Source organism: Mesoplodon bidens (assembly GCF_964165515.1).
Source record: "Mesoplodon bidens genome assembly, chromosome: 7".
Classification (NCBI taxonomy): Eukaryota; Metazoa; Chordata; class Mammalia; order Artiodactyla; family Ziphiidae; genus Mesoplodon; species Mesoplodon bidens.
Window position 1 is genome coordinate 18,715,712 of NC_138164.1, and position 22,850 is coordinate 18,738,561.

At 52.5% G+C, this 22,850-nt stretch overlaps 1 protein-coding gene across 1 annotated transcript in view; it reads left to right on the top strand.

The window, feature by feature from the left end:
- The window catches only part of DRD2 (dopamine receptor D2), a 62,760-nt gene that overhangs the window by 31,942 nt on the left and 7,968 nt on the right, over positions 1-22,850 (top strand). Inside the window, exon 2 of the mRNA XM_081239617.1 lies at positions 17,687-18,002. Within this exon, the coding sequence (XP_081095743.1) occupies positions 17,718-18,002 (285 nt within the window). The 5' untranslated portion in view covers positions 17,687-17,717. The remainder of the gene's footprint in view (positions 1-17,686; positions 18,003-22,850) is intronic.

Sequence of the window (22,850 nt, forward strand, 5' to 3'; positions counted from 1 at the left end):
GGAGCAAAAGAAGAAGATACAGACCTTGCCATGAAAGAGCACAGGAGAAGGGAAGAGACAGACTTTCAGGTTTTGATAACACAAATGCCATAAAGAACAAATCCTGTATGTGAAGTGGAAGAGGAATAAGCAAGTAATTCTCCCTTGAAGGAGATCATGGAAGGCTTCTTAGAGGAGGTGGCCTCAGAGAACTCAGAGTGAGAAAGGAATCTGGAAGAAGCAGAGACCACTGAGCATCATCCTCTCAAAAAATTCAAGATGGTGGTGTTCCCTGAAATGGAAGCAGAAGGCACCAGCAGTAGCTGGATCTGCTGTTTACTGTCATTCCCATCTCTACTGGAGGGGACAGTAAGCAAACCCTGGTATATTTGTTAGAATTACAGATAAGGAAGGAGGGTGGAGGCGATAGAGCCAGTCTTCCCTCAGGGAGCCCAGCACCGCGCAGAGTGAAGAAGGCAGCAAAGATAATGTGCCTAGCTCCTCTCCGGGGTCAGCCCCAGCCTGCCTATCAGGCTGGTACACAAGGTAAACTCCAGACCTCCGTTGGTCACATGCTAGGAAGATGGAACGTTTTGTCTCAGCCTGCGGTGTGCACCCCAGTTGCTGAAGAGATTACCGCTTTCTGGGCCACAAATGTAATTAGATGATCAACCAGAGAAAGTCTAAAGCAAAGGCAGACTTGGGGGAGAGATGTTTGTTTTTACTATGTCACTTGGAATATCAGCCGGGCAGAAAGGGCCCCAAGAGGGTCTGTGCTTCGGAAACAGTAGGACAGGGGCCTCCAGAGAGAGATCTGGAGTCTTCAGGCAGGGTTGGGGAGTGGTAGAAAAATCTCTGCTTTGTCCAAAAGGCACCAGTGTTTCCTAAAGCCTCCCCAGCCTTGAGGCTCCCATCTTCCTGCGGCCACCAGCCTTAATGGTGTGGACCAGGTGGGAAGATACTAGAGCACTGTTCAGACCAGCCTTTGTAGTCCAGCAATGTCTTTGCAACTTGGTTACCCTGGATACTGTTATAAAACAGGTGATGCAAACTGAAATGTATTCTGGGGTCTGGAAATAGACGTAAACTGAGTGACGCCAGCTGGGTGTATAAAGATTGGCGGCGACTGTGGTAAACTTGAGGACACTGTGCCCCAGCTAGCTGGGGCAGGATGTAGTGACAGGAGGAGGGGCACTCTGCCAAAGCCTTGGCCCTCACCCCTTACAAGCTGGGGCGAGTGGGGGGAATGCAGGGGCGAGGAGCAGGGGGTAGAAATGTAGCTCCTTTCCCCCCCTTCTATCCTTGGAGTGAAGAAACGGTCTCTTCCCCAAAGCTGGACCCTCCTCTGGTCGGCGAGGGCCACCGCCTTCTTCAGTTAGTGTGTGTTCTGTGTAAAAAGGGCTGCGTTTATTGACCCCAGCTTGTTGTTGTCTCTTGGGAATGCTAACCCAGTGTTTACAGAATCCTGTGATTCTTTTGATGGGAACCCGTATTCTCATGTGAAATCTCCAAATTTTAAATATTGGCAACAAATTACAGTCTTTCAACAATGCTATGTAAGCCCAACAACACATATCTGCAAACTAAATGTGGCAACTTCTGGTATGAAAAGGTTAGCTAACCAGTGCCAAGTCTCTGTTCATGGGCTGGCAGAAACTAAACTAAGTAGTTGGCAACCTTGTGAATAGAAAGGATTTTACTAGCCTGTCATTGCCGGCCTCCACTTTTCCCATACAACAAAATGGATCGATCCCATGTTCTGGTATGTTCTGGTGTGTTCTGGCCTGCCCAAAGTCATTACTGCTTATGGCGTGTGGCTCACTGGAGGAAGATAGCCAGTTCTGTTTCTCAGATACCCAATGGCTTAGATTTCTTGGACAGCGACTTTGTGTGTGTGTGAGAGCACGTGGCTTGCGGATAGAAGCCGAGGTGCCTTGGCATCAGTGAGTTCTTTTCACAAACTTGGCAGCTCGAACTAATCCCTGAGAAGAGCTTCCCCTCCCTCCTGCCACAGCCATCAGAGCTCTCCGTCAGCCTGTGCCTCAGGGAGCTGTTACAGCCTCATTACTGTTAATTCATCTTCACTTAGTGCATCAAAAAGCTGGCTGATTTATCAAATAGGTGGGCGCACCGGAAGTTTGATTAGCGACATTATGTTGTTTGCGATGTCGGGCTCAGAAAACTTAGCTCATCTGTGTCCCAGGAGTCCTAAGATAAGACTGAAGTGTTTATGTTCTGCCTCAGATATTCTCAGGATGGGAAGCCAGTGTGACAGCTCGAGCCAGAGGTGTTTCCTTAGTGACATTCCCGACGGGTACTTTTTCTGCATGTCTCTCCTTCCCTCCCTTCCTCTCTCCCCTGACTCCATAGGTGGGTCTCTGGATTAAAGTTACCCAAAGAGGGCCTGGGTGAACAGGGTTTCTGGTCACACCCATCATCCTCTGTAGCTGAGCAGCTCTCCTGCCTGGGAATCCTCCATGTCTCATGAAGCATTCCTGGATTCGGATTGTTGGTCTCTGGTATTGTCTCTACCCTTGCCCATGTCAGGCTGCTGAGCAACAAATCCAGAGTTTCAGCCCTTTCCCTAGACTCCTGGGGAAGAACAGGATAGGAAAACCTCCCCAAAAATTGTCTCAAGGAGCAGCATCCCACAAAGCAACCTAACAGGCCCCGTGGCCCTGGGCTGCTCCCTGAACAGATGTTCAAGACACCATCCATGAGCACATGACCTGTGGTCTACACGGCTTCATCAATATCCAGAGGAAAGCAAGAGAAGAGTGTCAGACTTAGAGAGCAGCCCTTATAAAGAAAGGATTATTTCCAGGGGGTGAACAGGCTGGGTGGGGACCGGATACGTAGCAGGTTCCCGGATGGCTGCTGTTGCCCATCTCTGCTGACATATCTCTGGGAGAGATGAGCATACACAAGAAGTTGGATGAATTCAGGTTAGACTCAGGAGAGATACCCACAGAGCCTCCAGAGTCATTCTCCTTTAGCTGACAGTAGCTTTGAAGATGCAAATGATGATGACGATGACAGTGGCCGTGTCGGTAGCTAATACCTGCCATTTATTGAGCCCTTTGTATGACCCACAGAGAGGGCCAAGTAGGGTCATGCAGGGGACCCTACTTGACCTTGAGTGAGTCCTTTCACTTTTCTGGGTCTTAGTTTTTTTTTAATCTGTGAAATAAAGGGGCTACATCTGATATTTTCTAAGGTTTCTTTGATGAGTAAAATTCAATACTCCACATTTTTCCAGGTTAGCCATCAAGAGAATAGGAACAACTGAGTGTCTCCTCTGGACCAGAGACTATGCTAAAAGCTTGATGTATCTCGTGTAACCTTCAAAATAGCCCCACGAGGAAGGTGGTCTCACCCTGTTTTAGAGCCATGCAAAGCAGCACTATTGCTGTCAACACCCACCAGCACCACCGACACTCATTACCACTTAGCAAGCTGGTATCCTTCTCAGTAGACGCTAAGGATATACATGGGTCTAAGACAACCTCTGCCCATCAAGCCCTACAGACACATCACAGGGTTGGGACAGACACAGAAGCAAGGAAGTACCAAAGAACACGTGCAAACAGCCAGTGAACGGCACCAGCCTCCGTGCCGCCTTAGTGAGCACGTCAGTAGGATCAATTTACAGGTGACAAAGGAAGGTCTAAGTTGAAGTGCTGATAGCACACTGACATTTTTATAGGACTTTAGACTTTGCAGGACACTTTGATATATGTCAGTTTATGTGATTATTCCACCACTCGCTGAAATTAGGTATGACTGCTCTCATTAAATTATTATTAATTATTAAATTGAGGATTAGGGAACTGGCTCGTCCAAGGGAACTGGATTACCCTTCTCCTTCTGCCTCTCAGATACCTGCAGTTAGATGAAATAATCCAGTGCTGATGGTGGCTGGATACCTCAGAGTCCCCAAGGTCTCATTGGGTACCTGGCCCACCTCTGCCTTCAAGAGTAGAGACATCCCAGAAAAACAAATATCGTCTATTAACGCATATATGTGGAATCTAGAAAATGGTACAGATGAACTGGTTTGCAAGGCAGAAGTAGAGACACAGATGTAGAGAACAAACGGATGGACACCAAGAGGGGAAAGTGTGGGGTGGGATGAATTGGGAGATTGGGATTAACATATATACACTAATATGTATAAAATAGATAACTAATGAGAAGTGCTGTATAGTGCAGGGAACTCCACTTCGCTGTATAGTAGAAACCAACACAACGTTGTAAAACAACTATACACCAATTAAAAAAAAAAAAAAAAAAAAAAAACGAGTAGAGACATCCCATAGCTGTTGTACCCATAGAATTTATAAGGAAGGCTCCAGGCCAAGTAGGGCTTTTCCTTGAAGATTTAGAGGGAAGAGTCAAGGTTGCTGCAAATCCTCGTGGCACAGGCTGAGAAGACTTGTAACCAAGGTCACCTGCCAGGTGCCCCCAACATCTCAGGGCTTTTAGCTCAGGGCTGGTTGGCGGGAACTAAATGTTGGCTGTGGCTGGAGTCTCTCCAGAGTGTTCAGAGGATTGGGGGCCATGGAGAAATAGGGGGTCTCTTTCTCTCAGGGCCCCTCATCCCAGCGTGGGTCTTTTGCTGGTGGTGCTGGTGGGCATTGACAGCAATAGTGCTGATTTACGTGGCTCTAAAACCGGGTGAGACCACCTTCCTCCTGGAGTTAATTTGAAGGTTAAACGAGATACATCAAGACTTTAACATAGTCTTTGGCCCAGAGGAGACACTCAGCTGTTCTTTTGCTGGGACCCGACAGAGCTCTGCACCGCACCCCTCATCCCCAACAGTGATATTAGTTGCTGATTACTGAGCATCTTATTGGCCTCTTCATTTGCATTTTCTAACTTAATTTCACAACCACTCCAATGAGGAGAGATTTATTGTCTCCATTTTACAGATGAGAAAACTGAGGCCCAGAGCTATTACACCGTCAAGACCACACTGCTAGCAAGTATTGGAGATGAGACTGAAACCCAGGTCTATCTTTGTGTCTGATTAAACAAAAACAGGCCATATTGATTGCTCTCCTTCAATTCCCAGGATAGAAGGAAGCCACTCTTCTTTATTTTCTGGTCATCACTGCATAAAAGCCTCAATGTTGAGGACAGGGATGGGGGGGAGGGTAATGCAGTGCCAGTGGGCACACAGCTGGCCATCAGGACTCTGTGCCCATCGCTGAGACTGCCCTTCTGACCTACTTCCGTCATGTGGGAGAGGAAGGTAGGGGCTCTGCCCGGGACCCCCAGCCTGTTGCTTCAGCAGGGGAACTGCCTCCGCTGCCTTCTGTGGCGGTGCCGTGTGCCCCTCACCTGAGTGAGGTACCAGCAGCCCAGGCGGGGCTAGACGCCCGGACCCACAGTGCCGCCCCTGTTGGTGGGTCTACACCCGCACCCCATGGAAGGAAAGGAAACCCAGGAAGGAGCAGGAGGAAGGCGGGCTGAAGTGGCCCAAAGGGATGAGCCTGGAGACAGCCAGCTCTCTTCCACTCTACCCAGAATCCTGCGCGTCTGCCCTCCTCTGCCTCACGTGGTCCAGGCAGCCTAATGCTCTGGAGACTCCAGGAATGTCGTTTTCTGGAAAACATCCGGTTGCCTAAGGGCTCTCAGGACTCTGAGGAAACTTGGGTGTGGCGTGGACCTCCTCTTCCCTCTTTATAAGGCTGTGAGGGTTTCCTAGAGGTCTCCTGTGAATACCTGTCTGAGACCTAACAGCCTGGTGAAGTGAGGCTCTGGACACGTCCTTGAAGGAGCTGTGTTTGCAGTGAGATAAAGACATCGCTCTCCTGCGTGCATGTGGGACCTGGGCCCGCAGACCTCACTCCCTCCCACTCTAGACCCCTGCTAGACCCAGACTCAACCCCTGGTACAAGGAGAAGAGCCTGGGTCCTGGATGCAGATACACCTGTGTTCATAAGCCACTGCACTTGGGTGAACTTGGGCAAGTTACTCACCCTCTCTGAGCCTGTTTCTTCATCTGTAACATGGAAATAATATCTAATCTTATAGGGCTGCTGTGCAGGTAAAATGAAATGCATGTGCTCAGCGCTTCACACCATGACTGGCATAGAATAGGAGCTCAGTAGCCGTTACGTTTGTCATTAAAGTGGGCATCCACCCCTACCTCCTGTTCCTACCAGCCAAGCCTCATCCTCTGTGAAAGGGAAGAGACAGCCCATTAGACCAAGGAAGGGTCCTGGGGCTCCAGCTGCTGGACAGGGCACAGGAGTGATGGGGACAGGGGGATGGTCTGTCAGGCAAGAAAGGAAGTCAGCATTTAGAACAAGGGAACAGGATCAGGAGGCTAACTTGAAGTCTGGCTTACATCAGTGTTTCTTGCGTGGGGGGGAAAGAGAGTGGGTGGTGAGGTTTAAAGAGCAGATTCGATTTTTAAAAATAGTTTGTTATAGAAAAGTTTAAACATAAACACAACTAGAAAGAATAGTACAGGGCTTCCATGGTGGCGCAGTGGTTGAGAGTCCGCCTGCCGATGCAGGGGACACGGTTCGTGCCCCGGTCCGGGAAGATCCCACATGCCGTGGAGCGGCTGGGCCCGTGAGCCATGGCCGCTGAGCCTGCGCGTCCGGAGCCTGTGCTCCGCAATGGGAGAGGCCACAACAGTGAGAGGCCCGCGTACCGCAAAAAAAAAAAAAAAAAAAAGAATAGAACAACGAACCCCAATGTATCCATTACCCAGCTTTAACCACAATCAGCTTACAGCGGATTTTGTTTCATCTGCACCTTTCATCTTATTGTCAAATAAATCCCAGACATCATTTAATTTCAACTGTAAATATTTCAGTGTATATCTCTAAAAGATAAGGCCTTGAAAATAATTAACTGGAACGCCTTTGCCACACCTAAAAATTGGTATCAGTAATTCCTTAATATCATCAAAAAATGTACTCCAAATATTCAGTAGTCTCATGAACGTCAAGGATCGTGAAAAGTTGGTTTCTCTTGAATCAGGATTCAAATAAGGTCCACATGTTGCAACTGGCAGATAGGCTTTTAAGTTTCTGTTATTATAAATGTTCTCTCCCCACCCCCAGTTTTTCTTTTGTTTCCTTGCAATTTATTTTTGGAAGAAACCAGGTCGTTTGCTCTGGCACGTGTTCCACAATCTGGATTTTGCTGATCGCGTTCCTGCCGTGAAGTTTTACTGCCCATTCGTCTTTGAGACGCCGGCACCAAGTAGCTACTTGTGTGGGTGTCACAACGTTAAAGCTTGCTTGCCACCTCACCCCCTTTCAGAAAGGGCTTTATCCCTTGTGGAAATGTTCCCACTGTCCCCAGAGCAAGCCTGCTGGAGCTGAAGGATGGAGGGACGTGGAGAGGGGCTTCCCGAGGCTTCCCAGCAGCGTGATGGATGTTGGCTGTTATTTGGACTGGCCCCTCTCTCTGTTTTTACGAGCAGGGGTGTCTTTTCATAAAGCGGAGCCATTTTCTGCCAAATAGCGGGACTGTTTTTCGTCCTTCTAGAGCAATAAGGTTCAGGATTTGTCTCCCTCTTGACTTTCAAGAGCATGTTTTCTCAGTTCTTTCCTGAAATTAAAGTAAAGGTCAAGGAGGCTGGTCTGAGCCCCCGCCCTCCCTCCTCTCCGGCTGGAGAGCTGGCAGCTAAGTGGGCCTGCCTCCTGGACTCCTGTGACCCCGCCCAGGCCCCAGCTCAACTTCCCAATTCTTTTATTCCCCGGGGGTGGGGGGGCGGAATTGAGGAGGGAGGGAAAGAGAGAGAAAAGAAAATAGAAAACAGTGCCAGCCTGTAGACTCCGCTCTGACTGTAGGTTCCCTGAGCAGTGTCTAGACGTTTCCTCCCCTCGGCGTGCCCTTCCTCGGGGAGGGGGTCCTGAGCCCCACGCCCTCCACCCTGCTTCCCACCTGCTGTTTGCTACTCCGCACGTGAGCTGCCCCACGGCTCTGCCCTTCCCTTGCATGGCGCTGAGCGCCCAGGATTCTTCATCAGAAGGCAGAGCAGGCAGAGAACAGTGCCGCCGTCACCCACCACTTAGCAGTACGGGAGCCACACTCCCTTCCCCTCCCCACCCTGAGTCACTCCCGCTAACAATTAATTTGTGACACTTTGACAGTTTGTGAGGAGACATTTTTACGGAGCCATCGAAATCCACAGGGATGAGGCTGTCAGGCAGACACCCCTTCCTGCACGCGTTCCTTGTTCTGCTGCAGACTCAGGGACCCCAGGCCCAGAGGCCAGGAGGCCCTGAAGTCCTCTCCAAGCACTTCACATACCTAGGGACACGTGGCCAGACCCAGGGACACTGGCCACCCAGGGAAGAAGCAGAACCGCAGAGGGGGCGCCCAGGCTGAAGCCTCAGGGGTGAGGAGGCCCGGTCACCCTCCGCTCTGGTCTCCTGCTCTCAGACGAATTCTCACTCAGGGCCCCCTTTCCACAGCTGGTGGAGGCACTGTGTGAGCCTCTCCCTGGGACACGCCGCCCCCTGCGGCCCCTTCGACGGGCCGAGTCTCAGCTGCACCCAGTGTGCCCCTGGGAAGGCTTTACAGCCGCTAGCCTGTGCTCTGTGAGCAGCTGGCTCCAGGCCCCCGCCTTGGCCGGCTGAGGCTTCACGCCCACAGGGGGCGCTAGTCTAGACGCTGTGAAACCCTGGGTCCCCAGGCCTTCCTGCCGCCCACCACGCTCTGTGCTTCCTCTTCCTACACAATTCAGGTCATCTCCCACCCACCTCCCCACATACCTACACTCCCGTTCACGCAGGGCGTTCTCTTTTCCTTTTAAGGCCTGTTCACACTGCGTGCCCAGGGATGGCCCACCTGGACGGCTCCCCGGATGAGCCCCAACAAGCTGGGCAATCAAGCCCAGCTACCTCGTGACTGGGACCCAGGAGGCCGGGGAGAGATCTCAGAGGAGGCTCCTGGTACCCCGTGAGGAGGACCCAGGGGAGAAAAAACAACCGGGGTAGGAAAAGACCTAGGAGCTGACTCCCTTATGCTGGAGTGAGATACTAGCTCCTATGGACGCCTCTCAGACATTTATGGAGCACCTGCCGTTGCCAGGCGCCCTGCCGGGAGGTGAGAAAACCATGATAAGACAGCTGTGAGCCCGCACACTGGTGTAGCTCACACCTTGTCGAGGAGCACAGACACTAAACAAATAATTAGACAAGTAACAACTTAATTACACCTGTGATCACTGCCACCACGGAGCACGTGTGCTGGGAGGGCCTTGAGCAAGGGGACAGCTCTGAGCTGGAGCATCAGGGAGCCTTCCATGGGGAGGGGCTGTCCTGAAAGGTGGGAAGGAGGAGGGGGTCAGCCAGGACGGGCCTTGAGCCCAGGCGGAAGGCCTGGGCCTTGCTGGGAGTCAGGACGCTGGAAGCCCAGGGGCGGGAGCAGGTGGTCTCTCTGCCGGTCGTGGGTGGATCTGACGGCAGGAAATGGAATGGGCGGGCGTGCCAGGGTAGCTTCTGTTTGCTGTGAGGTGGGAGGCGATGCCTGGCCCAGGAGCAGCATCACCAGCTCACCAGCTTCAGGTTGGGCCCCTGACAGCCCTCGAGACAGTGCCCACCATCCTGGCTCCAGCTGGGTGGAGCCAGACACAGCCAGAGAATGGGAGAGAGATTTACCCGAGCTGTTCCACCCTTTCTAAGGAAACCTGGGCAATTCTTGCCAGAGATAACCTAAGTTCTGCTGCCGAGCTGCCCCTGTGGAACTTCAGGCTGGACCAGGGCGGCTCGCCAGGCCTGGCACCTGGGGGTGGCGTCAGTGTGTGGCCTCCCCTCCCCCCAGGCCACCACAGGCAGGTTTCCCCACTAGCCTAGGTCTCTTACAGCAGTCCAGATCTGTCCCCAGCCCACAGCAGCACTCAGGTTCCGGGGGTGGGTGCGGCCGCCACGGGGAGAGTCTCACTCCTGAGCTCGTGGAGCCTAGGAATTCCTGAGAGCTGGACCCTGCCCGAGCCCCGGGGGATCCCACGCCAACAGCTGCAAAAAAGCAACCCGTATCTCTTCCAGCTGCTGCTGCCTGAGCCAGACCCACGCCTCACCACCCAGCTCCCCTGCGCGGGACGCCGGGAAAGATGCTCAGGGCGAGGAGAGGGATGCTCACCCTAGCCTCACAGCTCAGTCTCCCCTGTTCTCCTCTCCAACATCCCCCTCCACTCCTCCTCTACCCCTCATCCCACGGATCCTTCCCCACCTCCCCAGCCCCCGGCCGGGCAGCCTTTCCAGGTAAGACGTGACTGTGCCCGTCAGTCCACCACACCAGCCTTCCCAAGGTCTGGGCCCAGAAGGCTCTCGAGGCTGCCTGACCCAGGGCTCCGGGAACCCCTGCTGAGGCCACCCTCCTGGGTTCCGTAAGTGAGGCCTCATTCGGTGACTCTTCTCCTTTTTCCTTTGGAGAAAGAAGGAACTCGGGGCTTCTCCCTACCGTTTCCCCTCCCACCCTTCTTTCCCAGAGCGGCCTGAGGAGCTGGGGAGGGGCCCAGACCCAAGTCACAGCCTGGACCTTTGTCTGCAGGTGCAGACCTGAGTCACCAGGGTCGTGGGGAGGATCCCCTTACCCCTCACTCCCAATTCCCACCCAACTCCAGCAAGCTGCTTTTGAAATGCAAATGAGAAGCGCTTCCCCCTGCCCCCCCTCTTCTTTTTCATTGAAATGCTTCAAGTCTCAGAAAAGAGGGAAAAGTGATGTGTTTAAGACAGCAGTGTCTCACCCGCCATCGAGCCCGATAAGGGATTGTTAAATTTTAATTAGACAATTTGATTCCTTTAAATGCCAACCTCTCGGGGGAAGCAGCACCAGGGAAACAGGTTGCTTGAGTTTATACAGCACCAAGCGTTCCTTGCCCCGCTCCTCCCGGCCGGCGCCCCAGAGTTTCGCTGCCGGATGGAGTCAAAACCAGAGAGTGGAATCCTCTCCTCTCTCCTCCCGACCACCGAGCTCTCCTCCAGGGTCCCAGGTGCCCTAACAGATTGACCCTTTTCGCCCCACCCCACCCAGCTAGGGACCAGGGACCGGACTCCCAGTCCCTCCTAGGAGAAAATACCAGTTCGGGGTGTCAGCCTCGAACTGTGAGCTCCAGAGGAGTTTCTCTCTTCCAACACACTTGTGAGAAGCTGTTTCTGTTTACAGGCTGGGGATTGGCCACCCTCCTCCCAGCTGCAATATCTGCCTCATCCCCCATCCCCTGTGCAGCGGCTGGTCTGAGCACGGTGGGCTGCTGGCCTGGACCGCCTCCGTGGGCCAGCTCAGCCCCAGGTGGCTGTCTGGGCTCACACAGCACTCCTCAACTTGAGAGCTAGCTAGTTTTCAAATTAGAGCACACACAGAGAATGCTAACAGTTGGAAAGCAAGTAGGGTAATGGCAGAGGCACTGGGGGCTGGACACACCTGGGCACACACTCCACTTGCCCCGATAACCCCATACAACTCCATCATCCCAGACAGCTCGTGAGGGAGCTCTGTTGCGTAGGCTCTGAAGAGAGCAGGTGTCACAGCAGGCTAGAGCTGGGCGGGCCATTAGGGAGAACTTGATGGAGGGCTACTGACCACCAGCGTGGATGATTCTGGAAGATCTTTCAGTAGGTCTTTGCCCTTCTGCGTGGAGCCAGGGCAATGTGTCCTGGAGACACGCGAGGCCCAGGTGATTTCTGGCACCCACACAGATGGAGTTTCCCTGTGCTTCCGGCTCCCTCCACTTTCCCACATGCCAGGGCAGCTGAGAAAGGAGAGCCTAGGTGGCCCCAGAGCATGCCTGGATCCTAATCTGGGAACCTCTGCTGGTGGAGCTGGGGTGGGGAGCAGCAGCTGCCCCACTTTGCTGCCCAGGGAAGGTGAGGGTGGCACTCTGGGGGAGAGGCAGCCGCTCCGTGAGTGAGGCCTGCATCTGCAGGGGTCTTTGTCAGCTCAGGCTGCCTTCATAAAACACCCTAGACTGGGTGGCTTGAACAAGAGAAATTTATTTTCTCCTAGTTCTGGAGGCTGGAAGTCTGAGATCAGGGTGCTAGGACGGTCAGGTTCTGGTGAGCTCTCCTTTCCTGGCTCTCTGATGGCTTCTCCTCACTGTGTGCTCCTATGGCAGGGAGAAGATCAAGTTCTCTAGTGTCTCTGCTTATAAGGGCAGTCATCTGATCGTGAGGACCCTGCCTTCATGACCTCCTCCTGACCAAAGGCCCCATCTCCAAAGAACATCACATTGAGGGTTAGGACTTCATTCGAATCTTGCAGGGACACAATTCAGTCCACAGCAGCAGGCTCAGATCATCCATCCCTCTCCGAGGTGATAGGACCCGGTAGCTAACCCCCTAAGATCTTAGAAATGGCTGTGACTATGCATGTGTTTGGAGCTCACTAAATGACATTGACTGGGGACTGAGATTTGGAGCTTTTACGCACGAGGCAGGAGCCACCTGGGAGGAAGGTGGAGGTGGCATGTGGAGGTTGGTGAGCAAGTTGATCATATTTTCATAACCCCAAATCAAAATGCTTGTTCTCACAAAAGAAATTTTTTCTGTGATATGTGATCTTATTTATCTGAGGTCTTTTAAGTGTAAGAATAACTCTCCTTGGGTCATACATTTAGCCAATTCTCCTTTTTTTAAAAGATCAAGACATTCGGACCATCCTGGCAAATCCAGGGTGCCAGCTGTTGGGCGGCATTTCCCACCTACAGCAGCCCCAGAGTAGGCACTGATCTCACCTGGCTTCTCCAGATCCGGGACCAGGCCAGATTTACCTAGAGCCCTCCCCTTCCCTGACAGGCACAGGCTCTGACACAGATGGAGAAGTCTGAGGTGCAGGGCAGGGGCAGGGATCTGAGGGGTCCTTCGGGTGCCCTTGGAGTGAGAAAGACCATAGCCTGACCTCTCCTTTGTGCTTTCTTCTGACTGATGCCCCTTAGAGCCCTGGGCAGAAGGAAAAGAGGAGGGGCTGGGGCTGGAACAGGGGGAGCCTGGGGACCAGTAGGTTTTCTCAGGCCTCCTGAGAAAATGCCAGCAGAGAAATGCCAGGAGGTCACTATCTTTTATCCATCCTAAGACGCATATCCTCTCTAACATTCTGATGTCTCTGAAATCAGAACGCATTTTCACAATCAACCCCATCTTAAAGCAGTATCGGAGTTAGATGGCATTTTTTCTTTCCTAGGGGTACCTAAGACAATGGTGCATCTTCCATTTAATTCTGTCTTCAAGCCTAAGAAATATGGCAGTTGGTATTAGAGTCTCTGGTTAGAGCAGGTGGCCTGGGAAAGCTGACTTTTCCGGGCCAGCTGCGACCCCATCCCGAGGGTCTCCCAGATTCATCCTGCAACCACGGCCCAGGAATACACTTCGTCTTTTCTTCCCTTCACTCCTTCCCAAGGGCTCGATTGCTGCATCTTGGAATCCTTCTCCCTTTGTCTAGACCCGTAAAAGTCTACAGACTTTTCAAGGATAAGCGGTAGGAGGCAACAGGGTGTCACAGGAGGAGCCCAGCAGGACCTGTGACCCTGATGGGCTGCATTTGGACAGCGCCTGTCACTTCATCTCCAGGAGCCTCAGGCTTGTTGTCTAACTGCTTGTTTCACTGAATTATTTAGCCTGGTTTGGTTTTGCCATGAGGGTTCACCTGTGCCGGCCACATACGCATCATCTTGCTTAATCCTCACAACAGTCATTGCTCTCCCTATTTTACAGATGGGAAAACTGAGGCTCAGGAAGGCCAACTAATCTGGCCAACACTCCCGAGCTAGTAAGGCTAGAGTTGGGATTTAACCCAGGTGTTTTGGTGTTCAGCTCCTATGTTATACTAGTGTCTCCTATGCCAGAGTACCCCATCTGTGGAGGTGGGTTTGCTGACACCCGAATCCCGGATCAGCCTGAGAGCTAGCCAGGCAGGCCCTGTGGGTGCGAGGTGTCAGCCCCAACTCGGAAGTACCCAGGAGAAGCTGGAGCTCACCCTGGGCTCTGGTTAATAGAGTCTACAGGTATTTAGGCATATTCCATCTTTTCTCATTTTTTCTACAATGTAATTATATCACATTTGTATCAGCAAAAAGCAGCAAGAACAATTGAGGATAAGTGCTCACTTTGACAATTAAATGCACGAGGCCTTTCCAGCCTTGGTGAGCCTTGCCTTGCAGAGTAACCAGCAGCGCAGAGGAACAAGTGCTAACCTCCAGCCACCACCCCCTCCCCCTCCCCCAACCAGCAACGCTCACATTTGCCATCGAAACTGTACCCATGTGTAAGTCTCAGCTGAAGTTCCCCCGTCTCCAGGAAGCCTTCCATGAACACTCTGGCTGTGCCCATGCACACATGCTCTCTGGTGTCTGAGTATCCCTGTATCCCCAGTAGATTTCCTGTGTGCTGCCCTCCTCCTCAGTCTGCTTTCTGGGGACCAACATGTAACACCCATGATATTCTTGGGCTGCATCTTTCTTTGGTCACTTAGCTGATCTGATGGGTTATGTTAACAGTTACATTTCAAGTGTGGAGGGGTTTTCTTCCTAGTTGGACTCACAGAGCCTTTGATTCAATTCTGCAAAGAGCTGTTAAACACTTCCTGCCTGCAAATCCCAGCATTAGGAGTCGGGAGAGAAAAATAAGAGAGTATGCTTTTTTGTTTATTCTACGAATAAGATGAGGCATGAGCAAGACACGGTGTAATCCTTGAAATGTTTACACCCCAGTGGACAAAACAGACACACAAATGGGGAATGTTCCAGAATGGAACCATGAGACAATGCCTTGGGAGCCCTGAGGAAGATGGGAGATGGTCCAGCCAGCAGGACTTGGGATGGATTCCAGGGCAGGAGGATTCTGAGCAAGGCTTGCTTTGAAAGATGGGTAGGGATTGGCCAGTAGGGGCAAGGGAAAAAGAGTTTTCCAGACACTTTTCTCATTTGTAGAGTGGAGATGAGAATTAGAAGCCTTCGAGGTTATTTTGAGGATAAATGAGATACTATATCAAAAAGAGAAAAGAAAAAAACTCGGCGAACTCTCATCTCCTTTGCAAGCAGATGAAGCTGTCATCACAGGGCATGGTCAGGATCCTGCTGCAGAAACAGCAGTCTGGTTGGGCATGGAGAATGGGTGGGGTGGGGGAGACAGGGTGCTGAGAATCTCCATCAGATGCTCCCGGCCCTACCCAGAGAGGGACTAAAGAGGTGGGAGGAGGGGCAGAGAGGAACAGGCAGGATCCTGGGGGAGGAGAGTGTGTCTCCGAGTCTTCAGGCCCCTGACTGTGCATGGCGCAATGCTTTATGCCCAGCAAGCTCAGTAGATGCTGATTGAGCAAATGAATGGCAGGACCAGCCCCTGCTGCCTGATCAATACATACATGCAGGTCTCCCTCTGTGTGCTCCAAATGGGAAAAGGTACCAGCGGGCTTTGCCCAGTGCAGCATCAGTATGACATAGTGCTTCACTACTGCGGAACTGGAAGACTTGCTGCATGGTGGCATTCCACATCACCCCACGTGGAATTAGGCATTTTGTGTTCTCTAAGGGGCTCCAGAGTGGTGGTGCTGGGTTGGACATCATCTGTACTCCTCTGCTGAGAGCTGGCGGAGCAGATATGTCAGGGATGAGGGTGTACAGGTGGGCAGACCCTTCTCTGGCGTCCCCTCTGACCCACTGCGGCTGGTGTGCCCTCCTCCCTGATTTGGACATGGTACCATGTTCAAATCGAATGGCATACATTGCTGGATTTCAAATCCATTTGGGCAGCAAAGCACTTGGAAGTCGTGGGGCTTTGTGTGGAATGCCTTGAAATACTGATCATTTAGTTCCATTGTGTGAAGGAGGAACACTTTTGTGAGCAGGAAAGCCAACTATATTATATGTGCATTATGTTTCAATCACAACTGAAACACAGGCTGTCAAGCTCATCAGTGCCCACTGCCTCTGAGCCCCTCTGCTTTCTTTTCTCAGTGAGCAGCATCACCAAGCCTCCAAGAGCGCAGTGCAGAAATCTGGAGTTATCCTCGTCTCCTTTCTCTCCCTGCCTGCCCCCTCCCCTCTCCCACCCCACGTCTATCCAATGACCAAATTCCATGAAATTGACTTCCAAGTTAGCTAGGGACTCTGAACACGCCTCTCCATGCTCATTCCCATGCCCTCATTCAGCAGATCACCATCTCACCCGAATTACAGTCACAACCTCACTTACCGCTGATGTCCCCTCTGCACTGCACAGCCAGCGACCTGTGCAAAGCAGCAATCCAATGGAGTCATTCCTCTGCACCCGGGCTTTCAGGGGCTCCAAGCTTACAAGACCCATTCTGGCCCAAGAACGGCCCTCCAGTTGAATTTTCCCCAGCTTCATCATCATGCCCTACATTTTTAGCCGAACAGAATTATTTGCTGTTTGGTACCATGTTGTGTTCTCTCTGGCTGGAACATCTCCCCTGCACTCAGTTGCCTGGTTAACTCCTTCTACTTCATCTCTGATGAAGCCTCCTTCGGGAAGTGTTTCCCCCCTGAGGTGAGACGCCCATTCCTCAGGGCTCTCCGTGCACAAATGCGGAACCTCATCAGCTCTTCCTTGGGTTCCTGCAGCTGGTCCGGCCACCCCACTGAGTGGCACACTTCCGTTCTCTACGCAGCAGTCAGACTCTTCTCTCTGAAAGGCAAATCTGATCATGTGGCTCCTGCTGCCCTTAGGGTCAAGTCTAAACTCCTAGAGTGAATTACAAAACCCTCTGTGGTGGAGCCTGTTGCAGCCTCCAGTTCAGCCCATCCCAAGCCCTCTGTGCTCCAGCTGTCCCGAATCTCCCGCCGGCCCTCCAACATGGCACCTACTCTCCAGCTCTGAAATTTGCTTACCTGCTTCCTATATGTGGACCCTTCCCCTGGCTCCCAGCTCTTTCCCTGACTGCATCCTGTAGGTGTCGGACATCACTTCCTCAGGAAAGCCTTCTTTGAATCCCTAAACGAGGTTGTGTCTCTCTCCCCATTCCGTTTCCCTAGCGCCTACCACCCATAGATTTAACTGCTTGGTTAATTGGCTATTGTTTCTTTTAGAATGTGAGCTGGAGCACTATGTATATTTTGTTCCTGACTATGTTTCTAGCATTATATAGAACAATGTTCAATAAACATTTATAGAATTAAGAATGAATGAATGCATATTTCTAGTCTTACCACTAGAAGCTGAACTCCTCACTAGCTTGTGTGGGGCATGGGATGCACTTAATTTTTTGTTGAATAAATGCGTGAATGAATGATCAGCTCTTTTCAAGGTCATTTATTTTATTATAGTTAAAAAATTGTACTTTCTCATTTGTTTTACCACCTGCAAGAACTTGCTAGCAGAAGAGTGGCAGCAACCCCCAATGTTTTAAAAAGATTTGGGGGGCTTCCCTGGTGGCGCAGTGGTTGAGAGTCCGCCTGCCGATGCAGGGGACACGGGTTCGTGCCCCGGTCCGGGAAGATCCCACATGCGGCGGAGCGGCTGGGCCCGTGAGCCATGGCCGCTGAGCCTGCGCGTCCGGAGCCTGTGCTCCGCAACGGGAGAGGCCACAGCAGTGAGAGGCCCGCGTACCGCAAAAAAATAAAAAAATAAAAAAGATTTGGGGATGCAAACCTTAAATCCTGAGGCTGGAGAATTCTCTTCTAACCTCCCCTGGTAGGTTTTAGCCCCGGAGCCCTCTGTGGGTGGCAGTAGGCTTCGGGAGGCCCTCCTGCTGACGCCCTGTGTCCGTTTCTCCTGGCCAGAGCCTGGCTACCCAGTGGCCCCGCTGCTCCCATGGATCCGCTGAACCTGTCCTGGTACGATGACGATCTGGAGAGCCGGAACTGGAGCCGGCCCTTCAATGGGTCTGAAGGGAAAGCCGACAGGCCCCAGTACAACTACTACGCCATGCTGCTCACCCTGCTCATCTTCGTCATCATCTTCGGCAACGTGCTGGTGTGCATGGCCGTGTCCCGCGAGAAGGCGCTTCAGACCACCACCAACTACCTGATCGTCAGCCTCGCTGTGGCCGACCTCCTGGTGGCCACGCTCGTCATGCCCTGGGTGGTCTACCTGGAGGTAGGTCTGGGCCCCTGCCGTGCTCGGGCGCCTTCCCCGGGAGAGTCCAGGCTCCTCACCGGCTCCCTCCAAGCGTGCGTCTTCTCGGGTGGGCCCTTCCTCCACTCTGGGCTCAGTCTTACAAAATGGGTAGATCGTCTCCTTAACAATCCCGACTACCTGTTGTAAGGCGCTTAATAAGTGCCAGGCCTGGCATTAGTCCTTCACATACAGCATCTCCGCACCGAGCCCTCACAGCATCTTCTGGATGGTGAGCCAGATGGTCAGAGAAGTTAGGTGACTTCTCCAGCCTCACACAGCGGCTGGAATTCAGGCCCCAGAGTTGGTTCATTAGGTCGTGTTGAGAATGGGAGTCATCGACAAGGATCCCTGAGGACGGCAGAGGCTCGTGCTCCCGGGCCTGAAATCTTCATCCTTCTCTCCCCGCTTCAGAATGCGGGCTGTTGCTCCACACTCTCCTCCCTGCCCTCCCCGCTCCTCTGTGTGTCCTAGGCTGTGTCTGGGACCTCCAGCTCAAGGCCACTGTGAACTGTGCTGTACCCCCTTTCCTTGGGAAGGACCACATGGTGACGCAGTGCTCGGCCAGGAACAGAGCCCAGCCCCGAGCCCGGAATAGTGAGTAGGCAGCCCCTGCTGTGGGCCAGGCGCTGCCGGGCATTCCACAGACACATACTCAGCAAATAGTCATCCTGATTCTGGCTCGATATCATTCTTCTCACTTTAAGGAAGAGGAAACAGAAGCTTTAAGAAGTTGCCTGTCTTTACCTGGATCACACAGCAAAGGGGGAAATCACTGAGAAGTCCTGAAGTGGGGACTCACCTCCAGGAGGACACTTTCCAGAGCTGGCAGGCAGATGAGGGAGGGCCTGGGGGATCTGGGTGGGCACAGGCTGGATCCTGCCGCTTTCTCTGCCCTGGGTTCTGGGGTGGAGTCTGGATTCAAGGGAAGCTGACCAGGCATTCAGGAAAAAGCCAAGGTCACTAAGATCTCTGAGCTGTTACCTCCCCGACCCGGATGAGAGGGGAATTTACCTGTGCCGTAGAGACAAGCCCCTGCCTGGGAGGGAAGGCTTCCACCTTTCAAAGAAAACATGAAACCTTTGTAGGTTTGAGCAGAGGAGACATCTAGGAGAAGAAGCGGAGGTGGGGAGGAGAGGCTGGTCTTACGGTCTCCACGTCCCCAGGGGCTCCTGTTGTCACTACCACCCGGGCCCACATGGAGCTCTGGGTCATCACATCACTCCCTTGGTTTCCTTCAGCATGGCTCAGACGGGCTGGAACTTTCAAAAGGACCAGAATGTTAAGAGACAACCAACAAGAAACAAACAATAGATACAATACAACCTAAAAGCATACAGGCGCCACTGGCCAGCCGTCCAACTATTCCATGACCACACGTTTGTGGAGACCCCTAGACTCTGTCCATCCCACATCCTGTCTGAGGGCCTCTCCCTGAGGAACCCCTTCTTGATTCTTACACTTGTTCCCCGCCTGCTCCCTTGAAAAGGAGGTTCCCAGGCCGCAGACCATCAGGTAAAAAATGATGGGTATCTGGCCAAGCAAATAACCTCTCTGCGCCTGGTTTCCTCATCTAGAAATGAAGATAATCACAGTGCTTATGTCATAGCATTGTTTGAGAATCACGTGGGTTAATATATGAGAAGTGTTTAGAATGGCAGCAGGCATATAGTAAGCACCATGTAAAAGTAGTCATGACAACGGTGATGAAGATGAAGACGCTGATAGGTATCCACACCTCTGCACATTGAAGGACCCTCCCCATGCCCAGGCAAAGAGGTGCCCTCTTCCAGAGGGAGGCTTGCTCTGCCCAGGACTCTGGGTGTGGGATCTGGGGCTTCCAGACCCACCACCCCTACCCAGAGCCTCTAAGGGAGAGCCACATCTGTGCTTTAGGGCTCCTAGGAATCTATAGGTTCTCGACACACATATTTTAAGCATACCTGTTCACATTATTTTAAAGGTGAAGCTCAGTGTTTTAGGGGAGGGTGAAGAATGGCATCTCAGAGGGCAGTGCTCGAACTCCCCCATTAAACAAGAGCTGGACAGTGGGCCCTGCGACATTGTCTTGGGTACTTATTGTCCCTAGAGAATGTCCCAAGTGGAGTCTCACCCTATCCAAACATCCTGTTAAAGTATCCTCCCAACCATATACTGTACCCTCTGCAGAGATAATCTCGTTGTCCAGAATTTTCCATCCTGTTCCATTTCCAGGGATGTTAAATGCCTCTGATAGCCTGCCATGTTGGCATCCAGCTAGGTGGGGCTGGATGTGCATCATTTATTCTGCTCAGTATATGGGAAGCATGCTGGTTTTGGAGTGAGAGAACCAGGTTCAATTCCTGACCCTACCACTTTCCACCTGGAGAAACTGAGACAAGAGAGCCAGGGCCTGCTTGTCTGCCTAGGCCATTTTGGCCTCACAAGCCTTTGAGGGGAGGCTTTGCCTCGTGAATTTTCCAGAATAGCAGGTGCGATTGAGAAGGTGGGCAGACTCAGATCCCCATTCTTGACTCACTCAGTCAACAGGTACGAGCACGTCTGCGTCCTGCCCCATTCCTAGGGCTGGGCTCTAAGGCCTCGGCAGGGCCATTATAGTGCAGCCCGATGGAGATGACAAGGGAGCAGCCTCCACAGGAGATGTGGGAGCACAACAGGGCGGGGAGCACGGGACCAGGCCTGGAGGCGTTGGGGAAGGCTCGCAGGCAGAAGTGATGCTTTCAGAAGAATTATCCAGGAGAGGAGCAAGGCACTTGCACTCCAGGCAGAGAAAAAAGTGTGCAAAGCCCCAGAGTGGGGTGTGGGGGCAGGGGCGTAGCTGGCTGGAGGTTTCGAGGAGCAGTGGCCTCCGAGGTTTGCTGTCACATTCCATAGAAATGAGTGTAAAGTGCTTGGAACCGTGGCTGACACATGTGTACAAGTTATTGTTAGGATTTAGCCAAGGCAGCTTGAGGCCCATCCCACCGGTCTCATTCTGTGCAAGAATATTGAGGAATGTTGTCCAAAGGTGCGGAGGAAACAGCCCTGAAGTGGGACTAGTATACCTGGGGGATGGTGCTCCCTCTGTTACTAAATTATCAGGTGATCTTGGGCAAGTCCTTTTTCTCCCTGACCCCAAGTTAGTCTACCCTTGCAGTTACCATCTCTCCTTTCCCACTTTGTGTTTATCTAGTACTTTTTACATAATCATCTCCTCTTTTGACAAGCTAGATTGTCCCTTCCAAGGCAGCTCAGGAGAGAGCATAGGATGTGCTGCCCGAAGAGCCTGCTGCAAATTCCAGCCCTGCTGCATGCTAGCTGGGTGTACTCCTGAGCTTCGTTCCCTCATCCAAGAATGGGCATAAGCAATCCCCTCTTGTACAAGCTTTAAGCACAATAAATGAGATAAAGTACGTGCCCACAGGAGATGCTCTGTATACAGTGGCTGTCAACACACTTTCTTGAGCCTTTGATCCAGAAGCCCCTAACTGCGTTCTAGAGCAGCTGCTCCTGGTACCTCGGAGGAAGCCCCGTCTTCTTCTGTCTTTCAGGAAGGCTGTTGGCAGGCAGGGATTGAGAGCTCCCTGCAGACTGTGTCAGGATTGTTCACCACCGTGCCCCAGAGTCTAGGACAGAGCCAGACACATAGTAAGTTGTCCAGTAAGTGTCTGCAGAAAAGAAGGCAGGGCGGACGGGAGGAAGCAGGCAGGATGGAGAAGGCAGCCCTGATATCTCAGACCTAGATCCCCAGGGGAATGAGAGCAGTGTGGAAATACTAGTCCTAGGAGGGCGTCAAGGTGGAGCACAGACCATGTGGGCCCGGGACCCTCTCAGTAGTGTCTTAAAGGTAGACTCTGTTGATGCCAGGGAAGCCCCTTCTATCCCCGTCCACCTGTGCCCACCTCCCTGGTCCCCGGATATCCAGCTCCTGCTCACCTGGCCAGCGTGGCAACACGAGAGGTCTCCTGTCTTCTGGGAAAAGCTGCAGTTTCCTCCAAGCGGTTCCCATCACTGTGCTTAAATGCCAGCGATTGGTTTTATGCCTCAGAGCAGCTAAGAGGGCAGTGTGGAGAGTGAGCATTATAATTAGCCCTGCTGCCCTGCTGTGCCCCACAGAGCGCGTCCTGCCCTGCCCCGTCACTGGGAGGGGCTTTCCCGCTCCCCTTGTCTCCGATACGTAGTAGTGCACGTCGTAGCTCCCTGTCCTGGCTCTGTCTTCAGGGATGGGGCCTGCTCCCACCTTCCACGGCCGCCAGGTCCAGCCTGCTGTGTGAGTGCGTGTGCCTGTGTGTGTAAATGGGAGGTGTCGGGGTGTGGGTGTGCATGGGGGGTAGGAATGTGTGTGTCTGTGGGGGGGAAGAGGGTTGCAAAACGCTCTTGCCAAGAGCTGGGCTCCTCAGTTTACACTGAAGCAGGGATGTGTCATTACACACCTTCCCCAGCCCGTCCTGCTCTTCTGAAAGCTCTAGTCCAGGCTTGCCTTCTTTAATCTCTAAGTGTAACAGGGGGCAGAAACGTCTTCACTGCTTCATAGTCACTGTCTTCACCACTGTTCTTAACAGACACTTACTGGGTCCCAACTCTGTGCCATACGCCAAGGAGCAGCCCGGCTCCCCTAGAAACCTGGGCCAGGGCAGGGCAGAAGCCGAGCTGAAAGGCCTTAGGGGAGTCACTGCACTTTTCTGAGGTTCGCTTTTCTCACTGGTAACATGAGGATCACAGGGTGTTCACACAAACGTTTTACAGGTGAGGGCTCAAAGCTGAGGCACTTGAGTAATCTGGTCATCTTTCTTCTAGCAAACTTCTTGGCACAAAGTGGCCTTATGTGTCTAAGAGGAGAAGGGGCCGGGG